General features: G+C 35.7%; 1 protein-coding gene across 8 annotated transcripts in view; it reads right to left on the reverse strand.

Moving 5' to 3' along the window:
* Positions 1-26,229, reverse strand: part of AHI1 (Abelson helper integration site 1) — a 107,509-nt gene that overhangs the window by 69,115 nt on the left and 12,165 nt on the right. For all 8 annotated transcript variants that reach the window (XM_048936728.1, XM_048936729.1, XM_048936732.1 and 5 more), the window contains exons 6-18: positions 25,856-26,066; positions 24,922-25,114; positions 22,906-23,001; positions 20,844-21,029; positions 20,126-20,281; positions 18,211-18,343; positions 17,750-17,873; positions 15,389-15,618; positions 13,204-13,307; positions 12,679-12,797; positions 9,821-9,951; positions 8,145-8,285; positions 3,569-3,771 (exon numbers count right to left, since the gene is read on the reverse strand). In XM_048936728.1, coding sequence (XP_048792685.1) covers positions 3,569-3,771; positions 8,145-8,285; positions 9,821-9,951; positions 12,679-12,797; positions 13,204-13,307; positions 15,389-15,618; positions 17,750-17,873; positions 18,211-18,343; positions 20,126-20,281; positions 20,844-21,029; positions 22,906-23,001; positions 24,922-25,114; positions 25,856-26,066 — 2,027 coding nt within the window. The remainder of the gene's footprint in view (positions 1-3,568; positions 3,772-8,144; positions 8,286-9,820; positions 9,952-12,678; positions 12,798-13,203; positions 13,308-15,388; positions 15,619-17,749; positions 17,874-18,210; positions 18,344-20,125; positions 20,282-20,843; positions 21,030-22,905; positions 23,002-24,921; positions 25,115-25,855; positions 26,067-26,229) is intronic.

The following is a 26,229-nucleotide window of genomic DNA, read 5'->3' on the forward strand; positions in this document are numbered from 1 at the left end:
AATTCCACATATTGCACTGAAAAATCTGAGTAACAGAATTTTGGCAATCACTTCTATAACATTTTCATAGTATTTTTACACAGAAATATGCCATGAAGATGACTGGAAAATCCAAGCATCCTTAATTTAGAATCATTCACGTACTAAGAGATGAGGCAGACAACATATAATTGATTCCAGGATTAGTACTACAGAGTATAAACAGATGCTGCTGTTAAGATTTTTTTCTTCTCTTTCAAGTTATTGCATGGAGTTTCTGACCCCCCCCCAAAAAAAAAACAAAACAAAAAAATTCACAGCTAGGATACCTCTACAAGAAGCACTTCTCTCCATATTTACATATCATATATTACCCTCATTATGAAAAGATAGAAACACATATTTTGATTGATAGGCGGAAGTGAAATTTTAAGTACATAAACACTGAAAGAAAAGCATTTAAGTGATCCTTCCATGTCTGAAGATGGATTGTTTTTCTATCAAAAACTTCTGAGAACATAAATGTACCTTAGCATTAATTCCCCAAGGCAGAAATACGCAATACAAGTGCTGATCCAAAATCAATGCCACCTATTTTATTGCACTGGCCCATGACATCAAAGGTGGGGGTTAGTGGTATGACAGCAGAGGTTGAACCTTCCCACCAATATTCTGTTACATGTTGTCGCTGTGTGACAGATGGCAGCAGAGGGGCAGTCTGACAAAATTTTATCTGGCATGGAAGTGCATATGAAGCAAACATGTGTTGTGTTACTGAATTCCTCCATGCAGAAAAAATTGTACCCATTAACATTCACTGATGCTGAATTTTTATGGAGACCAAACAGTGGGTGTGAGCACAGTGAGGTGCTGGGTGGTGAGTTTGATGAAATCAAATTGTAGAAATAAGTCAGGAAAAATTTGCAATGTTACTGCTATTGCTGATAAATCACAAAGGTTATCACTTATCAAATCAGTATTCCACTGTTTCTATCTAATGGAAGACTTAGACAATCATTATGTTGAAAGAATAAAGTGCTGCAAGTATCCAGGTTCTACTTTTGCACAAGTGGAACTTCCTTACTCACCCTAGCAAATATCAGATTCCTAATAAGGCTGACAGATACTGCAGCTGCATACAATAAATGTCCTGTTTCTCACTGGAAACGAGGTCCCTACTGGTTCTCCTGATAGACTGCTGAAAATATAAGCATCACAAGTCCTTCAGATGAAAAGAAATTTCTACCCAAGACCTCAGTTCTTCATAAATCTCTGCAAGGAAGGTCTCCAAGTTCCAGTAAACAACATTGTTCTGGGACAGACGTCAGACTGGATGTGGACTTTTTCAAATGCCATCCTGCACTGTTTAGAAACCCATGCAGTGAAAGGGCTCAGATGACCTTTCTAAAATGTCCCTAATATATGGTCCATGAGCAGAGGGCTTGGAGGATGCTGTCCAAGACTTTGGTCACAATTCTGCTAACAGTGGACTTGTTCATCTTGAACTGGTCTGTCATTTATAAATGGGAGGTTAGGATTACAGAACGACAGCGGCTGAAAGTCATCCTCTTAAACACACAGTAAGTTTACACCGTTTCATCTAACTACAGGAAACACGTAGTGCAAAATTCTTGACAGATGATCTCAGTGTACTTTACAGAAACCGATACTAAAAGCTCACAATCATCATTCTGTAGTCTATCACATGACTCTACTAAAACAGATTTGTCTCCGAGAACCCAGAATTCTTGGATCAAACTGCTGCAACAACAACAAAAAAACTCCAAGAAATTTATTATCCCCATCTTCTTCCTCAGATGAAGACATGCAGAAGAGCAAGAATCTTTTCTCCTTGAAAGTCTTTCTAAAGAACTTTCCCCAAATGCATAATTAGACGCTTGATTATCTTCATACTATGTCTCTCATTTCCCATAATAAACTTCAAGGCACTAGGGCTCACTTGTAGAGGAAGAGAAGAACAAAATAGGCAAAACATAAACAAGACTTGCTTACTTATGTGTGGCCAGATGTACAGATAGCAGTCACATGCTACCACTAGCCATGCTCTATTACGGCATTTTATAATGAGGTCCACTAAGAGATTGCAGTCCAGAAATCACAGGGCTGAGATAGCTTTCCTTTGGATAGTTTCAAAACACAAGCATAATGGGGATGTATAGGCCAGAGAACCAGACTACATATAATTCTAATGAAAACCTCTAAAATTTGATGAGAATAGCTACAGAGTCCTCAGTAGCAAGTACCTTAATCTAATGACCACTATTATTAATGCAGACAAAGCCTAAGGCTACGTAAAAATCAACATGCACTCAAAAGTACTTAAAGTGAAAAATAATACATGGAAACCAAAATGCAGTTCATGTAATTGTGAATATTAATTATAACTGCACAGTCTTGAAATATCTTGCCTTCTTGTCAAAAGTGAGGTAGCCTCAAGTTGCTGAATTTTGCTTACTTAAATTTATTGTCAATTACAAAAGCTTTTAATTACCAATTCAGATACTGAGAAACTACCGAGGCAGTAAAAAAACACTAAAAGAAAACATCTCTCCTTCCTCTTTATCTGCCTCAACTTCATTTGAAACATCTCTTCTTCCCTTTTTGTAGTCTCTAGCTGCCTTATTTTAATGCTGTGTTACACTTAGTCCCTTTGGTAAAGCAATGCATAGTGCAGGAGATGGGTTAGTGACTAGCAGTATTTCTTGGTCTGTCACTGTTTCTTACCCTTTTTAATAGCTCTGATGTGGGTCCTCTACAGGCCAAAGTCCCCTCAGGAGTTGTACCTGTTCCAGCAGGGATTTCTCACGGGTTGCAGTTCTTTCAGGGATGTACATACTCCTATCTTTTCTCTTGTGTCCTCACACACCTTCTCTTGCGCTTCTCTTTGTGCTTTTTCCATTATCTCATCCTGTAGCTCTATTTGTGCATGGTTCTATGTTTCTTCCTCAAATCCTTTCTTCTCTATTTCCAAATATGCCTCCTCCTGTGCTTCCCTTTGCACCTTCTGCTGGTGCCTCCTGCCCCTTGCAGCTATATTTTTCCTTAATGGTTTTCTAGAGGTACCATATGCTTTTCTGATCATTTCCAGTTTCATCGTGAAGTGGGTCCAAACTGCTTTTGTGGAGCTTACTGGAAATGGCTGCACCCAACAGAAGGCAATTCATCCCACACAGTTGAGCCCTACACAGTCAGTCCCCTGACATGAAACTTCTGTTTCTTAGGCCAAACATAGTTCTATAGGTGAATAGATGAAAAGAAATAACAACCAACAACCTTCCTAAAGTTTAGCTACAGTGATCCAGAGAGTAGATAGCGTGAACGACAATGGGTGTTGAAAAAATCCATTCCTAACCACCAGTAATTGATAAAAAAAAAAACCACAACAAAAATTAAGCTTTATGTGATTGATCTCTTCTAAAGAGTTAGTCAGAGGTGCAACAACATTACAGAAATATGTATTCATTTCTGAAGAGATCTCAAGACTATACACATATGTTTTGCTACATAAGTTAAGAATATGAACTTTGAGAAAAATGCATACTCCTGCATTAGAAAAAAAAAGACTTACCATTACAGAATCAAGTTTTTGTTTCAGCTTTTGCATTCGCATTGATGTTCTTGCAACACTGGCAAACTGATCTGCTGGAGACATCACTGAACTTTTTTGCATAGGTACTTCAGAAAAACTGCTACTAATTTGCAGGCCTCTTGGAGAAGCTGTGCTAAGTGATGAGCTGAGATCCTTTACAAGTTCAGCTTCTTGTTGTGCAACTGTGAAAACAACCAATATTAACGTGTCAGGTGAAGACTTACATTGTCAAGAGAAAAAAAAACTGTTCAGTGACCTCTATCATTTTGCCAGTCACATCTTCAGTGAAACGCCATCAGAATTTGTACTAATAGTGCTAAGGAGAAAAACCTCAAAAAGACATGGAACTTTCCCCATACACTTCCTGATCACAATGTCTCCCTTCTGTTATCTTTGTTCAACAACCTTTCATTCTGCACTCATACTATGATATTGCTGATAAACAGTGGCACTCTCCACAAAGAAACACTGACAATGGGAAAATATTTTCAAAAGCCAGGAAGTATATAGCTTGCAGTAAGTTCAAATAACCTTGTTACACCTGTTCTGAAATTTTCTTTGTTAGACACATGTATAAATACAGGAGTTCTTCTTAGGAAGCAGCTGACTCATCTAGAACAGGACACTTTCGATGGAAGCTGTGTGCTCTCTCATTTAAACAAATAACATGAGTTTTGTAATTTTCACACTGTGGTCTCAAGTCAATAAATGTTAATGTTTAATTTCACATGTAACTTCTGTCCAAGATATTTATAAAACTTCTGGTGTGTGTAAAACACATACTGTCGGAGTCTGAAAAAAATGCATCAATGACTAAAATTAATATTACTGTATGATTAACTCTTTCAACACTGCAGCAATAAGACTGTTTTCTGAAAGCAGTGTGTGCTTTCAGCCAGAAAAGGAACAAAAAGTTAGTAACAGACAATGTAGAAAAAACCACAACCTATGCAAAATCTTACTGCCACCAGTGACTTAGTTAAAGTCAGATGATACAAATAACTACCAGTGTGATATCAGTGTGATCTCTAAATATACATGCACACACATTACTAGCTTTTTAAAGATTCACTGCCTACTGAAAAGTACTAAATTTGTTTTAAAGGAATCCTTCAACTGACAAATTTTCCACTGCTCTCTAGAATGCATGTACCATACTAGGTTGAAGTTTAGCACTAAATATTGACTGCAAAGTCATTCCGCTTTACTTTCCTGTAAAAGTCAAGTGGTTCAATAGACAAATAACTTGAACTGTGAGATTTGATATGAGTAATCTCATTAGTGCATGTTATTTAAAAAGCAGTTATGAAGTCAGGATTAGCTTTATAAACCTACAATCATAACAAATGTAAATTCAAAAAAAAAAATCTGTCAGAGATGAGCAAGATTTAATGCTTAATTCTCATTCACATTATCTACTATCAAAATCTAATAATACGTCCTTAATTGAAACAGTGACACTGCTAAAGCTAGCTACAAAACACAAAACCAGAGAAAAGTGCAATGGACAGTCTGGATTTTGTTCTGCAGACCACAAACTCACAGCTAGCATTTCTGACCATCTTCTCTTTAACAAGTAGATAACATGAGAAATAAACATTGTCTGCCACATATTCACATCAGAAGCTTAACATTAATTAAAAAAATCTATATGATCTCATATCAGTTATCTTCTATGCTACTAAGAATTATTTAGTAACAAAACCTAATATGAAATACTGAGAATTTTTAAGCTGTTCACTAATTCTCAGGACAATGTTATTTTCTGGCTTCATAATCCACCTTGGTATTGACAAGGGGATTTTAAGTAATACAAAAGGTGCTCTGAAAATAATGCCTCCTATTCTATTATGCTGGACCAAGATGTCAGAGGTGGATGTTGGTGGTACTGCAGTAGAGGCTGAACCTTCCCGCTAACATCCTGTTACATTTTGTTGCCATGTAACAGACAGAGGGGCAGTCTGATAAAATGGCACCTGACACGGAAGTGTATACAAAACAAAGCATGGAATGGAATTCCTCTGTGTAGAAAAAATGACACCCACTGACATTCATCAACCAATGGCATCCTGACTTGCCTCAGAAATAGCACAGCCAGCAAGAGCAGAGAGGTGATCATCCTCCTGTACTCAGCTTTGGTGAGGCTGCACCTTAAATACTGTATTCAGTTTTCTGCCCCTCATTAAAGAAAAGACATCAAGGCCCTGGAGTGCATCCAGAGAAGGACAATTGTGCTGGTGAGAGGTCTGGAACACAGATCTTATGAGGAATGGCTCAGGAAACTAGGATTGTTCAGTCTGGAGAGGATGAGGCTCAGGGGTGACATTAATGCTTTCTACAACTACCTGAAAGAAGGTTGTGGTGAAGTGTTGGCCTCCTCTTCACAATAACTAGCAATAGAGCTAGAGGAAATGGCCTCAAGGTTCACTGGGGAGTTTTGGGTTGGACATTTAGAATCATAGAATCACCAAGGTTGGAAAAGAGCTCCAAGATCATGTAGTCCAACTTTCACATACCACCAATACCTTTCCTAACATGCAACCTGAATTTCCCCAGCACAACTTGAAGCCATTAACTCTAGTCCTATTGCTATTAAAAAAAAATTTATTCTCCAAAAGAGCAGCCAGGTGCTGCAACAGGCTGCTCAGGGAGGTGGTCAAGTCACCATCCCAAGAGGTGTTCAAGAAATGCTTAGACGTGGAACTAAGTGATATGGCTTAATGAGGAAATAATGGTGGTAGGTGGATGACTGGAATGTAAGATCTACTTAGAGGTCTTTTCAAACCTTAGTGATTCTATGACACTTGCTGAATGCTTACAGAGACCAAAGAGCAGATGTGAACACAGTGAGGTAGTGAGTGTTGCGTGCCAAATTCCAGGTGGCCAGACGTTGTTACACCAGAAGAATGTCTAGATCAGCTCATCTTTGTGAATTGACACATTACAACCAGGAAACTGCATATAGAACTGCAGATCAACTTCAATGCATTGGAAAGAATGGTGGTTATATTTGAATACTGCAAAGCTTATGCCATGTGGGCTCCACACATGATCACACAGGAAAAGAAAGACTTCCCTATGCAAGTTTGTCAGGAGCTATTGAACTAATACTAGGTGGAAGATGACAGTTTCCTGGATTGCATCATTACCAGTCAAGAGACACAGTGTCACCAGTCTAAGCAGGAGTCAAAACAGTTGTATACCAAGTAGTGACATGAATTCCATATTGAAGTAAAAGTTCAAGATACAGCCCTCAGCAGGTGAAGTGATGTGCATTGTCCTGTGGGATAGTAAAGGGGTAATCCTTTTCCTGTACCCAGACAAACCATGAACTCTGACAGCTACACTGAGATACTGACTAAACTGAATGTTCAAACTTAAGACAACCTTTCTCTTGCAACACAACAACAGGCCCCATACCCATCTGAAGAGCAAATTGCCAATCTTGGCAACTGCGGACTGTCTTACCACACTCACTATATAGTCTGGATTCGGTGCATTCTGACTTCCATACATTTGGATTGATGAAAGATGAACATGGGGCAACATTTTCCAAGCAACAGTGCAGTCACAGCACTTGTGAATCAATGGGTCACTTCCACTGGTGCAGATTTTCACAAGCACAGAACACTGGTGCTTGTTCATCAGTAATGAAAATGCATTGCTAATGCTGGTGACTAAGTTGAAAAATAAGTGTTCTGTACCTGAGAATTTGCTCTATCAAATAGTGTTATTGTGCTCTTTGTACCTGTTGCAGTTTTCATGGAAATAAACAGGAGGCATTACTTTCAGAGTGATCAGTGTATTTGCACAATGCTGCCTAAACGCCAAGAAGTGCTGTTAGAGAATCACACAATAACACATCACTGAAGTAGAAAGACTTCTGGTGTCTAATTCAATTTCCTGTTCCAGCTTAAGTCCAGTCATGTTTTGGTATCTCCCCGAATAAGGATATTTACTATCATCAATTGACCTTTTTTTTTTTTTTTTTTTTTTTCCTTCAAAAGAAGTGCAAACACTACGCAAATAACTACTGAAGTAAAGAAAAATGACAGAATCACAGAATTGTAGGGGTTGGAAGGGACCTCCAGAGATCATCGAGTCCAACCCCTTTGCCAAAGCAGGTTCCCTACACCAGGTCACACAGGTAGGCGTCCAGGCAGGTCTTGAACATCTCCAGAGAAGGAGACTCCACCACCTCCCTGGGCAGCCTGTTCCAGTGCTCCGTCACCTCACTGTAAAGAAGTTCTTTGCGCACGTTTGTGCAGAACTTCCTGTGCTGCAGTTTCCGGCCGTTTCCCCTTGTCCTGTCTCCACTCACCACTGAAAAGAGTCCAGCCTCGCCATTCTGCCCCCCACACCTCAGATATTTATAAACCTGGATCAGGTCCCCTCTCAGTCTTCTTTTCTCAAGGCTGAACAGACCCAGTTCACTCAGCCTTTCTCCATAGGAGAGATGCTGCAGGCCCTTCACCATCTCAAAACTCCATATTCATATGGAATACACACCATATTCAAATTACATGTATACGTATAAAGAGAGTTTGTACTGTACCTTTATAATCATAAATATATACAAGTATTGGTTGGTTTTGACCAAAGGCACAAAATGACACCATATGTTCATGTGGATGAAAGGCAACGTCACGAAGTGGAGATGTGAAGGAAAGTTCAGAATATATTGCCACCTGATCTCCTGCAGAAGTGAAACAAAGTTATTGGTATCGTGGAAATGTATCTGATGCAGCAGAGTAACTGCAGTATTTTGCAGGGTGCCAAAACACTTAAAGACTTTGTTTACCTTTTTGAAGTAGGTAATGATTCTGAAGCTGTAAGCTAAATTATTCCTACACTATTAAAATAGAGTCAAACATTCAGCTGAACAACTAAAATGATATATTACTGTAGGATAGAAAAAAAAAATCAGGTACTTAGAGAGTATACTACTTCTTGAATTGGTTAAGGCTCATATTTTTTAAATGTACTGACCACTACTCTAAATAAACATTCTTTATATAATTTCCTTATCGAAAGGTATTACGTGACAAAACAAACAAAAAGCACTGCAAGCTTTCGAGTTATTCAAGAAGTCAGAAAGGTTAGTGGTGTTGCAACAGCAACAGGAAAACCCAGAGGATGCATCAGGTTAGCTGAATTGTGCTGTTCTGTTAAGCAAGTTCTGGAAAGATGGTGTTACATAGCACATGTAATGAAATAAAAGCTTGTGCTTTTATTTCACCACTGATATCTATCTTAGTTGTAGATGTAAACGTTATTAAAAAATGAAATAAAATTTGTGCTTCAGATGATCACATTGTGTACATTGTGTGTGAATATATACATGGTACATTAAGTAAGAAAGAAAGCTGAATGAAAATATATTAACACAGTCTCTCTCTCCCGTATCATATTTATCTACTTATATTAAGTTTTGAGACAAATCATGTAGTGGCATGGATGTGAGCTGATCTAGTTGGAAACATGGAAAGAAACCCAAAATGAAACTGTTGGCTAGCTACCAGTTTTAAATGACTTAGTATTTTTCCTTTTAAAAAATTCTTCACATCATAATCAAGGCCAAGTTTTTGTCAAGAAAACTAGAGAGCACTTGTTACCTACTGCTGGGTTTTTTTTTTTTTTTTTTTTTTTTTTTGCTATTACCTCATACAGTCAAGATTACAAAGTCTTTATCTTTTCTCATCTAGATATATTCCAGAAATATTTTGGTAGTAAAGTTATTTTAAAATTATTAAGTCTGAGGAATAATTTATGAATTTACTCCAAAGGCCTAACACACTCAGAATCTCAGATCAGCCCTGGGAAATGAGAAACGTGTTGTACAACAAAAGCCTAATCCCCAAATTAAAAAAGAAAAAGCACAACAACCACCCAAACACAAATCAAAACAATCAGCAAAATAACTGATTTGACTTAAAACATTTTTGTGTATTTCAAGATGCTTATCTGCACACATGAACTGTGGAACTGCAGCTCGGCTTAAGGTGCTCCACTCCTGCTGAATACCACAAATTCTATCTCTGCCTATTTGTTTCCTCTAAAGAATTAGATATTAGAAATTAATGACAACTACTGAAAAGATGGAGCTAAGGCTCCAAGATTTAAGAACATCTTACTGATGGTTTCACCTGATATCAAAAGCGTTTCAGTAAAGCTTAGAGAATCCTTTCCTCTCAATCTTGAAAAATTCAGTTAAAATCGTAAGACAATTACCTGTCTCTGGATTCCACACATAAGCTTTTCCATCTTCGCTTCCAGAAAAAAGAAACGTACCACATGGTGTTAAAGTGCTGTGAATCTTCTCTCTGTAATTTGTAGCACCTATATACTTCTTTGTAGCCAAGCTGAAAATAAAGAATAGTCTGTAAATGCAGAAAATACTTCCATTTTAGCCAACTTCTTGTCTCAGTTCCTTCCTGTATCTCAGAAAAATAAACTGTGATTCTCAAGTAAATATACAAGCACCCACTTCTTGCTGAGTGCAACTCTTACCCTTCATTTTCCCTACTTTTTTAATGAACTTGAAATTACACATGTATATTTTTATCTTTCATTAAAAAAAAAAAAAAAAAGTATATACTTAGATATAGAGAATAGATACAGATACAGGTATTCAAATTTTCTTGATTCAGGGCTTCAAAGCAAATGTGGAAATTAGTACTATTATTCCAAGCTCTGCCAAAAATATTTTCATTATGCTTTTTGAGTTTAACTGCAACTCAGTAATGCGTAAATTTATCTAGCATCTCCCGTTACACTTTTCAGGCTATTATTTACTTCATTACAAAAGCAGCAGAAGAATCAACAAATTTTAGACAAACATCTTCTACTGTTGATGTTAATATTTTAATATCATTTTCCTATTTAAGAGTAGGAATCTTCATCACTGAGAAACTACTGGTCAGCATAGTCATAATGATCTAAAAATGAACTAGTTTGTTAAATAAGTTGTAAGCATCATGTAAGACAGAACTGGCAAGAGGATTTAAACCAGCAGCCCAGCTTGCAAGAGACCTCCAACATCACATACAGCTAGAAGAGGTATAGAAGTGCAAAGTGAAGAAAGAAATTATATTGTGATGCAGATTTTGAGGCAAGAAAAATAGTTATAGGCTAAAAACAGCCCTCAAAGAGGACAGTAATTTTTAAAAGGTTACTGCAGAAGCAATGGACATATGCCGGGAGAACTGCAATGTGATTTATATTACAAGACAGAGCATTACTTTTAACAATATTCTGAATAAATATATCTGAGATATGATTACGTTTGGCAATCTTTGGATGCTTTGAAGATCATATTGCAAGAACATATTTTCCCAAGTGAGAGTTTAGGTTGTGTGAACAGAAAGACAGTATCTCTGAGATGCTCTATATGATGTGAGACTAACCTGTATATGAAAGAAACCCTAATGTCCGAATCAAAATGCTGATCACATACCTGAATGACAGGACAGCATTGTCCAAAAAGATAAAAAAAAAAAAAGTTGAAAGAGGACAGTTCAGAACAACTAGCCGCCAAAGTGAATTGTGCTGATCTGTGACCTCCACCCCCTCTTTTCTCATGCACGGAATGAAGAGTTAATGATGACGTGCAAACTTATCATTCCTGGGTATCTGACTCTGTGGTTTATTGATAGATTTAAGCCAGTGTAACTGTGGGCTGTGGTCAAAGCAGTAGTCCTGCTGCTAACCTCTCCACCCTTATTTTCCCAGGCTCTACCTCATTTCTCTAGTGTATTAGCAGCTATCAGATGAGTTAGATTAGATAACTGATTTAAATTAATATTAATCATTTGCTTTTGTAGGTTGATTTTCAGCTGGATCAGTTCACTGATCTGACTTACCCTGCAAAGATCTCTAGAGCTGATAAACAGAAAATACTAGGAATACATGGCTAAAGGTGTGCTGTATTCTACCGATAAGACGACTTAAAACAATTGTGCAATTGCATATCACATTAACTCCTTATAGAGATTAAATATGCATCTCCAATTTTCTCTCTGAAACTAAACTCTCTTCACGATTCTGAAATGGTTCTGATAGGACATCAACATCAACTTTAAAAAAAAGGCTACAAGTTATTTCAGTTCATCTACAGATTTCAGGCTTTCATTGAGTTTAACCTTCTAGCACAGTCATTATAATTTACCATTTACAGTAACAAATAAAGAGTCACTTTTAGGACTAGAAAGCCTTCAGCCAGCTCAAACACACAATCCAATACATCCAGTAGTGAGATCTCTGGAGGAAGTAGGCCATTACAAGTTTCTCATGCTGCCACATGCTGAAATATATGATATTCCATTTACAACCTAAGCTTTTTTTTTCCTTCATACTTTGAAGATGTACAAACACTAGACCATGCTGCTTACAGAAGTCACGGACTTTTATTCTTTGGAGACATTCAAAACACAATTGGACAATGCCCTGAGCAACCTACTCTTGTCCTTTGATTAGTGGGGTTGAGTTAGACACTCTTCAGGTCCCATCCAACCTCACTAACTCCAGTGATTTTGTCAACCTCATTTCTTGCAATCTATTAGTAGAGCATTACATTCACAACTATTAAAAGAAGAAAGTAATCAAGAATTAAGTTTAAAAAAATATCACCACCTGCTCAAAACAACCATAATATGTACATAATTGCATTATTCAATATATATGATGACAATCTTCATTACACTTTTCCAGGCACTTCCCAATATGAAACTAAGAGAAATATATGAGTGTTAAAATTTCAAAGTTACTCTCAGGCCTAGATTTCATTTCTAAAAGGGAATACAATCTTCAGGAGATTAGAGTGTTATTTTTCATGTTGACTCTGGAGCTTAAGACATCTAGTCATTTTTAGCAATTTTATTCTAAAAGGCATACCCAACCTCACACAGAAGGCCTACAAAATACAACAGTGTTTTGAGATGATTTTCCAACACTAATATTTCTAACCTTTAATTATTAGGACATCTTTCTTCTTCACAATCATACATCTAGCAGTTTTATGGGATCCAATTTCTCCACTAGGAAAATTTTAAAATAAAAGTAACTATACAGTAATACCCAAATCTACTTACATTCTGAGATCAGTAATTCTCAGGGTACTGTCTTTGGCATGGATTAATAAACGTCTTCCATTTGGATGCACCTCCAAATGATTTATTGGGATTCCTTTAAGATCATTTTCTTTTATTTCCTACAGAAAGATGAGAAGAAGTTGTGTTTTAATACTCAAGTTCGTAAACATTATTATTCTTTTTTCTCTTCCATTGCTCTTTTCCTGCTCTCTTCATTCTATTCGGTTAAGGAAAATGTAGGCCTCAAAGGTATTAACAAAAGTGACTGTGCTGTTTTCTCTAGTGAATAAATCTAATGAATTCACATATATCTGTTAATATGACATTATTAAACCTCAAGCATTTTCATGTTTTATATGCCAAAATTAAACATGTGAAATAATTAAAAAATGCTGTCAATGAATCACAACATGATTTTGTATTGTTAACAAGTTATTTCCAGTTAAACAGTGAATTCTAATCAAGTGACTAGATTTGCAACACTTTACATAAAAATTACAATGCTAGTTTAAGAAACCTGTATACTTTATTAATTCTCCAGTGTTGAAACAGGCATTGAGAACTTCCTTTCACAGATGTATCCCAAACTATTATCAGTCCTGAACTATCTCCTGAGAACATGTGGAGCCCTGTGAAATAAAAATATCGTCTCAGAAAAGCATACAAAAGAACAAATAAAGACAAGGAGTTATGAACAAAAAGAAAGCTTCTATTATTTTCAGAAATAGGCAAAAACAAATTACTTCATGTTTTGCTATGACATAATCAGTACAAAATACATTTTGCTTATACTAGATTTAGCAAATAAGTTAGACACTAGGATGCTAAAAATTTTATTAAATTCATTCATTTTCTATTCATATGCTAAAAATGAACATTCATAGCTCAGTGAGTGTTACAGAGAATCATGAGTTAGAAGGAACATTTAAAGGTCACGTAGTCCAACCCTTCTCCAATGAACAAGGACACCTACAGCTAGATCAGGTTGCTTAGAGTCCCCTCCAGTCTGTCCTTGCATATCTTCAGGGACAGGTCATCTATATCTCTGGGCAACCAGCTCCAGTGCTTCACAACCCTTATAGTTAAAAAACAACAACAACAAAAAACAACACCTTTTTCCTTATATTCAGTCTCAATCTTCCCTCCTTCAGTTTGAAACCATTTCCTTTCACAAGGTTTGAAACCTTGTCCTTCCACAACAGATCCTGCTAAAGAGTCAGTCTGTTTTTTGCTTACAGCCTCCTTTCAGATACCAAAAGGTTGCTCTCAGGTCTCCTATGAGCCTTCTCCAATCTGAACAGCCCTAGCTCTTACAGCCTGTACTCATAGGAGAGGAGTTCCATCATTTGGATCATTTTTGTGGCCCTCCTCTGGACACACTCCAACAGGTCCATGTCTCTCTGATAGTGAGGACTCCACATCTGGATGCAGTACTCCAAGCGAAGTCTCATCAACACAGAGTAGAGGAGGAGGATCACCTCCCTCATCCTGATGGCCACACTTTTTTTTTTTTTTTTTTTTTTCTTTTTTTAAAATGCAGCCCAGGATACAGTTGGTTTCTGGGCTGAGAAGATACATCGCTATTCAGTCTGACACCAGTTGTCCTAAGTCTTTTTCCACAGGGCTTTGCTCAATCCCTTAATTCCCCAGCTTTTATTGATAGTGAATGATAGTGATGACCATCTCATGCTTATCTATATATTCCCCAAGAGCAACTTGAACACGTTCCAATAGTTGATCTTAACTTAGGCACAAATTCTGCTTAGGAAAAACGCAACATTTTCCTCTACTTAGTAACTATAACCAATAATATTTCCAAAAACGAATCACACAACTACTAAGGAAGTCACTAATACCCAAAGTCAAATACTTTCAAGTACATTATTCATTCACCTATTTTCAACTCTCCCCACCAAACAGAGAATTATGTCAGTGCACCTGTGACACTACCCACTTTCAGCTGTTAATCTACCAGTTAACATTCTTCACAACATTTGAACTAATCTCTGCCCTCTTATCTCACCACCTTTCCACTTCAGCTGAGCATTAAAATTCTCAGTCTTATTTCTGTTATTCTATTTTTTATTTGTTTCTAGTCGGCAACTTCAAACAACACGGAGCATCTGTCTTTGTTACTGTTCTGATCACGTAATCTTTTCAAGTGCTGAGAGTTCTTTCAATCTGGTTTCAAACTTCCTGCTTCTGCTCTTAAATGATTACGTAATTCTTCAATTCCTTATCCAAACATGCTTTTTTCCCCCTATTTAACTCTTTACACTAGCTACCAGGCTTTCCACCTGCATACTTTTGCATTTGCATCTTCTGAATAGCAGTATCTGTACTTTATCTTCTGCTATTTTTTTGCTGCAATATATACAAAATATTAACCAGCAAATATTAGATAGTTACAGGGACAATACAAACTTAAATGGCTATCAAAATTTGTCCAGTCATCACTGCTGAGTGACTACATCTTTTCTATGCTTACCATTCCTGATTACCCTTCAATTACATCAGGAACTACATGTCCCTTTGTGCTTATCCAAAGTAGTTCCAAATAACACACAATACTAATATATTAATTACAAACAGAACTAAAATGATTTTATCATAGCATTTCACATTGCTTCTAGGAAATAAATCAAGTTGCACAAAACTGGTCTTCAGTTGAAGACCAGTAATATTTGAAGAAGTAATACCAGGTATATACCTTCAGTATCAAAACAAAGCGTGTTGATGAAACTTTTGTGACCATCAAGCTCTTGTAGCAGTTGCCCATGGATTTCTTTCACACTGGCATTCCATATTCTAATTACAGCATCATAACATCCTGTCACCACCAAAGAGTCAGAAACTGGGTGGTACTTAGCAGTGTAAACAAATGAAGGATGAGGGAAAACTTTCACTGCAGATGCAACTTGTGTTTCAATCTTCCACATTCTAAAAGGAAAAAATGTTAGGATATCTACTGAATAAAGCAATCATATACATGGGTAAAACTGATGCCTTGCTTTATGCTAGTGGTTCTAAAGTCAAATGCTTGCAAACACTTAACAGCCATTTTTAATCATCCCAATTTGTTCCACATATAATCCTCTAATAAGCTATTTTCAAACAAGAATTAAGGTACATCTAATACCTCACATAATACTCTGTCTTCTAGGTAAATTCAGTTGTACTTAATTAACGGATATTTTGCACATTTTAAAATACAACAGGTATTTCATGGAATGGCTTGGTTTTTTTTTTTTCCTTTCTTCAGTTATAAACACATTATTAAAAGTGAGGTATCATTACAAGAAAAACAAAATAGAAGTGAAAAAAGAATAAAAGCACAACTCACAAACGCGCATTCAGAACCAATAAAAAAAAATTAAAAACCCAGCAAATTTTAAAAGCAATTATCTACCATACAGTGGCGATCATGATCTCAAAGACATTTTCTTCAGATAAGTGCATAGTAAGAACCGAGTTTATTTCCTGTCCTTCACTATCCACAGCTGCAATATCAAGTTTTTCTTAGGAAGTGTTGTTTCATACTCATCTGTTAAGCCTTTTCCTAAGATGAACCCATAAATGCAATGGTACACGGACTATGAAATAGAGGCAGATAGCACACTGCAGAGAGCACACAGTTACAACGTGGAATCTAATTGTTTGAGTGCTTAGTTTGAGGCTTTGTTTCCAGTGAATGCTGAAGAATTCTAGTATCACTCTGAGGTGAGCTCATTACAAAGTTACAGTCCCTAAGAGTACATCTATTAACTTGCAACTTAATGTACAAAGTCACAAACCTATCTTAGAATGGTTTTGCTCTAACAGCAGAAAAGCTTATTTATTGCTCAGAAATAATGAGATATTAAAGCTTAGGTAGGCTCTAAGGCAGCATTGCCAGTAGAAGACATTGTATAAAGAAGGATTAACTTCTGAGTTTTCCCTTCAGCCTTTTGTACAACTCTCTGAGTGATGATCCAGGTAATAAACTAATATGACTTTAAAATAACAAAGGTTCTTTCCCTGCTCATCCTTTAATTCTAATATGTTTCAAAAGTCAAGTAATTCCAACATTAAGGGAAAAAGAAGAAAATTCTTTCCTGAACTGAGTCACTTTGAAGGCAGTGGACAATAAACACAGGAAATAACTCATACTATGACTACGCACAGCACACAGAAAAGGAGGTAGATGGCTGCAGTTTCATCTTGCTGCCACAAATTCAAGAATTTAGGAACATTCATGGCATTCATACAAATAAATATAAACAACTGAAACTGACACCTCCTGTAATATAAAAAAAACAACACCTTATTTTACCCCAGTCCAAATAAAATAAACAAAATATTCTCTTTATTCATACACAGAAAAAGATAGGGGGATAGCAAAAAAGCTCCACACATATATCATTTAACAATTCTTCTGGTATTTTAATTATGCAACTCCCTGTAGCATTACTGAATTGCATAACAGAAGCAACAGATAGGGATCTGAAGAACTTAAAAAAAAAAAAAAAAAAAAAAGCCTATGAAAACCTATGAAGTTGCTCATAACAAAATTCTGCAGTGTCATGGGCATATTTTCCTGTTTTCTACAGTTTTGAGAGTTTTGCTTCTAAACCTCAAACAGATTAGGATTTTAGCGTTAACACCGCATGGTAGTACACTTTTTAATTGTTACACATTCAGACATTGAAATAAGACAGTCCAATTCTAATTACGGTAATTTAAGTTGCAATGTTTAGCTATATATCCAGAAAAATCAAAATTTACATACATGCAAAATGGCAGATTTAAACACATTTCACAAATTTTAGATTTTCTATTTCCTGCCTCAGGTACAAATTTGCAAGTTTAATGTAGAGTACACAATGTCAGTTTCTGCAAGGACAGAATATTCCAATTGCATCAATGATTTCTTGAAATATAGAGCCTTTTTTATTCATTGGTTTGCTGGGCTTTACATTTAGATACTACTATTTTTTGTGAAAGTTTTACTCTCAAATATATACACACAAAATTGTGTCACTTTCTTTCATGCTGCTGAAGCTATCTACCAGAAGATTTCTATCATACGTACCTGACAGTACCATCAGACGATGCAGTAAGAAGGTGTTGACTGTCCTTTGACCAACAAAGATCATACACTATGTTAAGGTGACCATAGAATTCTCTCAGGAACTGTCCAGAAGGAATTTCATACACTAATGAAAGTTTAAATAGAACAATAAACATTTTGAAAGCATTAACAATCAATTGTACACAAATAAAGCAAAGATTAGTCTAACCTGAGGCTGAGTTTTTGCCAGTACAAGTTAGTTTATTTTCTTTACATTCTCATTTTCAGAAAACATTAACAAACAGTTGCTAGATGTGCATGGACAGCAAGCATACACTTCCATCTAGTGGTTCACAGATGTCACAGATGTCTTAACCCTTCCTAACTCTTCAGATACTGGGCCCAACAGGTTTAAATTATTAAAACCACAGTTAAGATAAAGTACATTAGTTATAGAAAAATACTCCACAGTTTTAACTTACAAGCAATGGGATAGCCATTCTTTCCTGCACATGCTGCTGCCAGGGTTCTTCCATCGTGAGAGAAACGAATACAGAAACAGCCCATATCTCCACCTCGCAGTGAAAACAGATGTTTGTTTGGAATGCGACAAGCCTAGCTTTTCAGACAAGAATTGGGATTACAGAGTTATAAATATTGACTGAACAACACTCAAAACACTTTCTCAGCTCTTGTCTTGCATAAGTTTTCAAAAACTACTAATATTTGAAGGGAATTCAAAAGAAAAAAAAAAAAAAAAAAAATCAACCTCATAAACAGAGGGAGTTCTGTGTAACTTCCACCACATTTAGCTTGTCTAACAGAAATGACTATACAACTGACAAGTCTTTAAAACTCAAGGAAAACTAAAAAGAAAACGTCCTTCATTTTAAGATACACTTAGCTATGACTATCCTTCATATTATATGCTATGGAGTTAGCAACTCAAGTTTCATTAAGTAGTCTAAGTAAAACTTTCAGTAATTTAATAGCTGCAGTGTGAACTCAGAAAACTAATTACAGGCACACAAAAGTTTGGTCTGCCAAATCACCTTCAGCATTCCTCATCGGTATTGTAATTCCCTATTATTAATATTTTTCCAATGTTTAACTGTCAAAAAGTTATATAGGTATTAGTGTTTTATCATCTCTTAAAACACCTCCTCTTTTATCCATGGGCTTTTTCCTCAAAACTAAATTCAAAACTTAAGAGAAACTAAACAAACCAGAATAGTCATTTGACTATTTAACCTAAATTTGATTTATTTTTCAGAATGACAAATGAACAGATTTCTATGCACTTAAAATATACAAATATTCTTATGATCTGCTTATGAAATAATTTAGTATATGTTCTTCACTTAAGAATACAAGTAAATGCATCTTGGTAAAAACTATATATGTGAGGAAGTGTATTTTTTCTTTTTAACCTCTCTTTAAATTAAAAGATTACAACGTTGAATCAACTTCAGCTTCAAAAAAAACCCACACATTTTACTTACACTTCATATAGCTTGAGTTCATATAAAAATATTTCATAGGAAACTCAGTTCACAGTAGAGCATTTTGGAAAAATATCATCTATCTATATTTATGGAGACAGATAAAAATATATTTTAAAGATAATTTATTCTTAAAATAATTCTTCTGTATACAAAGAAAATAACAACCTTGAATGATTATATATATATTTTTTTTTAGAAAAACATTGGCTTTAGTATCAGAGCAACATCCTCCTAACATTACAAAAATGTTTTCAGTGGACATCATATCACAAAACAGATCACCGTTGGTAACAAAGGTTTAGTTAAGAATAAAGGAGCTGTCAATTTTATTTTTATTGCAAACTAATATTCTTAGGATTTTTCTTTGAATAAACACTTACTTGCAGAATGGCAATTTTTGGAAAATTAACATTAACATGAATAAACATTTCAGGGAACCTGCCATTTGTAGCAAGAAAATCTGCACTGTGAAACAGTCTTACCTATTCTTTAGGATTATAATGAGCAAACATTACTAGGAAATAAAGGTTTAGATATCTTGAAGTGTTCTCCTTTAAAGTAGGTGTACGATTTAGCTTAAGCTTGAGAACTGTCTTCCTAACTTACTTACTTTCCTTACTTACTTACCTGAATAGCCTTTCAGATTCCTAGAGAATTCTGAAGATGAAAACACTTGACTCTTTTGGGAAAAACAGTTGGATGAACTACATTGGTTGGAAGCTGTGCCTTCTCTGCTACCTCAGAGAGATCTTTGCGTTTTGTGCTTTTAGTAGTGTTGTTTTGTTCTTTCTCATGTTTTAATGCCTCATAACACATCATACAGGTAAAGCTATTAAGAGGTAATAAAACTTTAAATTATGTTTTACTTCAAAAGGAAAATAAAACACCTCACCTGTCCAGGAAGCCTTGACCACTTCAGCTGCTCTTTTTTCTCCTCTAGAGAACTGACTTCACATGATCTTTTAGATCCCTCCCCACGGAGCTCACACAGTGTTGCACTACTTTGTTCCTGTTGAACAGCCACCATAGAATGGAAAGAAGGGGCAACCTTAAGGCAAAAAAAATTAATTATTAGGGAAAAAGTTCATAAAATAAACAGTATCTTATCTGAAAAGATTCGGAAGTACTTTTAACTTCAAGTGGGTTGTTTTTTTTACAGATGAAAAAACAAAGAGACTGGAAAGAATCTCATACATGAGATTCAAATATTAGGGAATTTATTTAAAGCAATTCATAAGTAAGTGACTTACTGTTCCTCTCACAGAATTTACACATTTGCATGAGTCCAGTGACTAAAAAAAGCATTTCTCCTAATGAGAAGGAATATCTGTTTTCCAGAAAATACCCTGAATTTTCTGTCAATGGCAGAATATGCAATGCTACAAGTGGGAGAAAGCATCTATTTTTCCAAAGATAGCCACAAAGCACTGAGTTTGGAACAAATATCTTAAGATGCAGAGTTGTATTATAGCTAGTTATGTACTATTTTACATTCTACACACAAAGCTAGCATTTATATACATGCACACATATGAGACACACACTGAAGCTATTTACACAGATTTTTCTGTAGGAGCCTAGTACCAGTAAATATATAAAATTTAACTTACATGATCTGGCAGTTTTATGCCTCTTACAGTAACATATAAAGTTGATGGGTAACGACTTCTAGGACATTTTGCCCACCAGTCATAAACTTCAACAACGTCTGAATGTGACCTGGTCTTTGAAGGTGGGTAATACAATTGCAGACGGAGTCTTCCATCAACGTTTAGAACTCCATTTGCACCAACAAGCTGTAAATGCAATTAAAAAGAGAAGTGTGTAATGCTGTAATGTGATTGAAAACACAGCAGTGACAGTGAGGTAGAAGGGTCTAGGCTGCAGCAAGCGAGGATAAGCCCAAGCACAGTAGGCATAGATGCAGAAACAACGGCAAAAAAATAAAAGTAAAAACGCTGTTCACCATTAGAAAGCCTTAGGCAACCAGGAATTCCAGCAAGATAACCCTACCTCCACTGCCAACCCTTAAAAGACACCTGGGAGGGAGTGAATCCTGGCTCCACTCCTTCCAGTCACTCAGGTGCATTGCATACACCTGAGCTCCCCTAGGTTGGCACTACCTTCCCACCAGGTGCTCAATCACTGGTTCAGGCCATGACTTAACATTTCCACTACAAATGTTTAAACAAAACTAATAAAAATCTTTCATTATTTCTAATATTACAAATAAACATAGCATAAATTCTGAAATCCACTTTCCTCTGGGGAAGATTATTATTCCTAAAAGTGGTAATGAAATAATTAAATACCTTAATCATGAAATCACAAAGACTAACACTTAGTGGTCTAGTTCTTAAAGGATATTTCACATGCACAGCAATGATATCCTGCAGATGGGAAGACCTCTGCAGCCTCATTTATTTATTTATTTTTTTAAATAATCATTTGCTGGAATCACCAAAATCCTTAATGACTGTGAATCCATAAAAAAATCTCTTCCAAATCTGCCTCCTCATCCACACTTGGGTTGTTAGAGTTAGGGTAGAATGGTTAAGTTGCTGTTGGACTTGATAATCTTAAAAGTCTTTTCCAACCAGGGCAATTCTGTGATTCTATGATAACTTTGATTTCTAGAGCTCAGGGCATTACTAAGACTGACTCAGAGCAGAAGATATAATAAAAATTTTCACACTTCAGAGGAAATTGATGTAAATAGAGTTAGAAAAGTAAATTGCTATTCCTCTCTGAACATTAAGTCATACTGTCAGAACAAGTCAGAAATTAACACTTATGTTTTTCATTCTGTGTACCTACTGCCATTAACATTTATCTAGACACTTCTACACTCGTAGACAGATGAAAGGATAATGCAGTCAGATGCAACAGTAATGAAGAACAGGTCAGTTTTATTTGTATTTATGAGCTTGAAGTCCATCTTTCCTTTCATTCAGGAGCACAGCTCTAGCTGTATGCACAGCCAGACAGGGGATTCTGATTCTTGTAGAATCATCTTGGGATGAGATAAGAATCATTACAGAATGATCAGGAGGTCCCTGTGCTTTCCTGTAAGCTTGCAGTCCATTTATCTTCTCCTGTATGTCTCATGTTATGGACTGCTTCACGGCTGTCAAAATTTATCATCCACAGAGGTAGTTAAAAACGAACAACCCTGAAGCAGGTTAAAATACATAATAATCTTGTTAGATCTTAAAAGCCCAAACGAAGACACTTGAGTTTCCCCTAAATAGAGTTAAAAAAGCACGACATGCAGGCTCTATCTCACTGCTGCAGCATCTCAAGCTCCGCAATTAAAAATGGCAGTCATTTTATTATCAGGCTAGGGAGTCTTTCTGAAAACTGGTCAACTGAAAATAGCAAGTTCCTACTTTCCCTGTCAAAGATAGTCTCTTACTCTTGATAAGCAAATAAAATGTGGAAATTATTCCACATTTTATACCCTCTTGAAAAAATAGTTATTCTTTACTGAATTTCCTCTGGACTTGATCTAGAGAAGAGAGAAGGAAGGATGCGAACAGACAGGAAAGGACTTGTTTTTCATCACCACTGCCTGGAAATATTCAAAAGCATTTTACCACTTACTAGTAGTTATTTTATATAATTTAATTAAAAAGGTTTCTAATATTTTCTTCTTTTAAAAATTCACAATACCTTTAGAAATGCCCAGCAGATTTTTCGGAAACCACAGTTCTGAATTTGTGCATCAGAGTTGACTCTCACTTCATCCATACTTAGAAAATCAAGGATCTGCAAGCATTAGTAGGAATATAACTGTACTTTTAGTGAATATATACTTTACAGCAATAAAAAAATACCACTAAAAATGCACTAGATGTGATTTATTACAGATTTCAGTTTTATACAGTTACAAAAAAAAAAAAAGTCCTTCTTCCACACAATGACACAATTAGAAGCAAAAGGACCTTTTGCATTTACCTGATGACTATTTATGATCTGTTTTAAAAAAGAAGTGCTTTTTTTTTCTCTTTAAGATCAGGTTTTTTTTTCTCCCTTCTTCCTCAATAAAAAAAGGAAAAAGATCATGAATAATTTTCATAAATCCTACAGTTCATATATGATACGTACAGATAACATTCCTAACAGGCAAAACAAGCTGTAAAATAATCTAACTGGAAAAAGATCAGTCAAAAAGTTAATTTTCCTTCTTAACTTCATCAGTTAGCCTATAAGAGCCTTCATTTTTCTCATCAGATCAGAATCTTCTCATATATAGCAATTCCTTTAAATTTACAAAGCATATGAAAAACTTACAATCATTTCATTTTCTAAGTTACACTTCAAAAACCATGGTGTTCAAACAGCAGGTTTTTGGTGTAGTCATACTTTTGGCTATCATAACTCCCACAAAGAATTTTAAACAACTGTAGTTAGATCTGTGCTAAGTAACTGGAGACTCTTAATTCTAGACGTGTTCATTTACGAGTGTCACAGAAAATTAAAAAAAAAAAACCAACATACGGTGAGATTGTATATATAAGGTATTTGAATTAGAAAAACAAGGAATAAAGAAATAATATATTAGCTTTGCAATTTCAGTTAAATACTGCAGAATCTCTCTTTGTATACACTTTTTACAATAATTGAAATACTTAAGCAGAAAATTATATTAAAAACCTACTCTACAATTTCTAAAATGTTAATAGAAAACAGGGCAATGGCTTGTTCATTGGTACAATGGAAAAGACACACTGCAGCAAGCACATTGACTCTGTCTTCGAGTTCTCCCCATCCTTCCCCCCTCAAGAACTTAAGCTTCTTTTCATATTTCAAGAATTACCACCCCAGATATGTGTACAGACTGGGAGAATTCATTGAGAGCAGCCCTGCAGAGAAAGACTTGAGGGCTCTCATATGAAAAGCTGGACATGAGCCAGCAGTGTGCTCTTGCAGCCCAGGGGGCCACGAAGATGATCAGAGCACTGAAGAACCTCTCCTATGCGGAAAGGCTGAGGGACCTGGGCTTGTTCAGGAGAAGTACTCTAAGAAGAGCTTACTGTGCTCTTCTTGTACTCAAAAGGAGCTTATAAAAAGATATATATTATTTAGTCTCATAGTGACAGGACCAGGGAGAACACTTTTAAACGAAAAAGGAGAGTCAGATCAGACGCTAGACAGGAATTCTTTACTGAGAGGATGGTGAAGTAGTGGCACAGGCTGCCCAGAGAAGCTGTGGGTGCCCCATCCCTGAAGGCATTCAAGGCCAGGTTGGATGAGGCTCTAGGTAACCTGATCTGGTGGGTGACAACCCTGCCCACAGCAAGGGGGTTGAAAACCTAACATTCCTTCCAACTCAAGCCATTCAATGTTTCAAATATGAATGTAGAAAAGAAAGTGTTATCTTTTTTATGTGGTATCACCCCTCATGATTTGAAGTGATCTTAATGAGCCTTTACATTGAGTTTGTTAGCTGAGTTCATAAGAAAACTTGATTCTTACAGATCAGGGTTTTTTTGACTTATTTATAAGTGGTGTTAAAAACACCAATGTTACTTTTTGAAACATCCACTTAATGCTGTATATTAAAGCTTCACTTGTAATTCAATATAACTGAAATAAAACACTTGAATAAGCCATATATACACTCTTGAATTACACACAAACTTTACAAAATCAAAACAATCAAAACATTGAAATATTTCATCTTACCTCAAAAAACAGAATTACTTGAGGGCTTTCCTCAGTGTTTTGAATAAAATAATTAAAGCGCTCATTAAATATGATTTGTTCCTCCCAATCTGGGACTGTTGATTTAAACTGTCTAAAGTCATATGGCTGTGTCATAATAGGAAGAATGTGGTCGATTTGCTCTTCCTCGTTGGAAGACACAACTTTCCTCTCCCTGTATAAAAATTTCCAAAAAGTTATAATAGTTTTAATGTCTTAAAACCACAAAACTCAAACAAAACAGTAACTTTGATTAATGAAAGCAAGGAAAAATATAAGATAACATTTGATTTTAGGGAAAAAAATAATCAAAAAACATAAAGATTAAAACAATTGGCGATGTACACAGAAAGTGGCACAGTAAATTTAAAAATTCTAACAATCATGCCACTGTGACCACATTTATGCATAATGATTCTGATAGAGTCTATGGCATAAAAAGTGTTAGAATTTGCTTTTTAGGATAATTATGGATAATAACAGTGAAAGGAAGTAACAGAAGTCATTAGAAAAATGTAAAGGACTGAACTTCACTTAAAGATTTTAGAAATTATTTTATGGAAATGAAAAGGCAAATGCTGCTTACACCACAAGAGTTTTGTTTGCTTATTCTAATTTGGCATCTGAGCCAAGAAAATTTGAGACACTGTCTCTCAGGAAAGAATACAGAATAAACAGTGTGGTAAACATGCAGACCTTAAAAGCAATAAAAAAAATAGCACAGATTAAAGAGTCAAAAAAGAATGAACATCATCCTAATTTACTGTAAGCATTATTATGCATTATCAGAGATGTAGAAGCTGTCAAGAGACCTCGTAAGCTTCAGAGTTATTTTCATGATCCATTTTAACAGGAGAAAAAAACATACGTATTTATAATAATCACAAACAGAAACAGTTTACTAAGCAAAAGTCACCTATGTTCCTTTTTGACATATAAGCCACTTTTCTGATCAACGATATGGATTTTAACTACAGGATGAGATACAAGATCAGTCTTAAGTCGATCAGATCGATGGATATAAACTCCCAACACAAGATCATCATCAGAACCAAATTTAGACTGAGTTGAAATTTCTGAAGTCCTCATTTCTTCATCATTTTCTGCAGAAACTCCTGTGTTATCTTCTATAAACAGTAAGAAACAAACAAAAAACAACAACAAAACTCAGAGATTAATGTAGCAGCTTAATGAGTAAAAATATTTCATGTTCATCATAAAATTTGCAACAAGGTTACAGTTTAAACACAATTGAAAACACGATTGAAAGAATATATATAAATGCATGTA

This window comes from Lagopus muta, chromosome 2, assembly GCF_023343835.1.
Source record: "Lagopus muta isolate bLagMut1 chromosome 2, bLagMut1 primary, whole genome shotgun sequence".
NCBI classification, from domain to species: Eukaryota; Metazoa; Chordata; class Aves; order Galliformes; family Phasianidae; genus Lagopus; species Lagopus muta.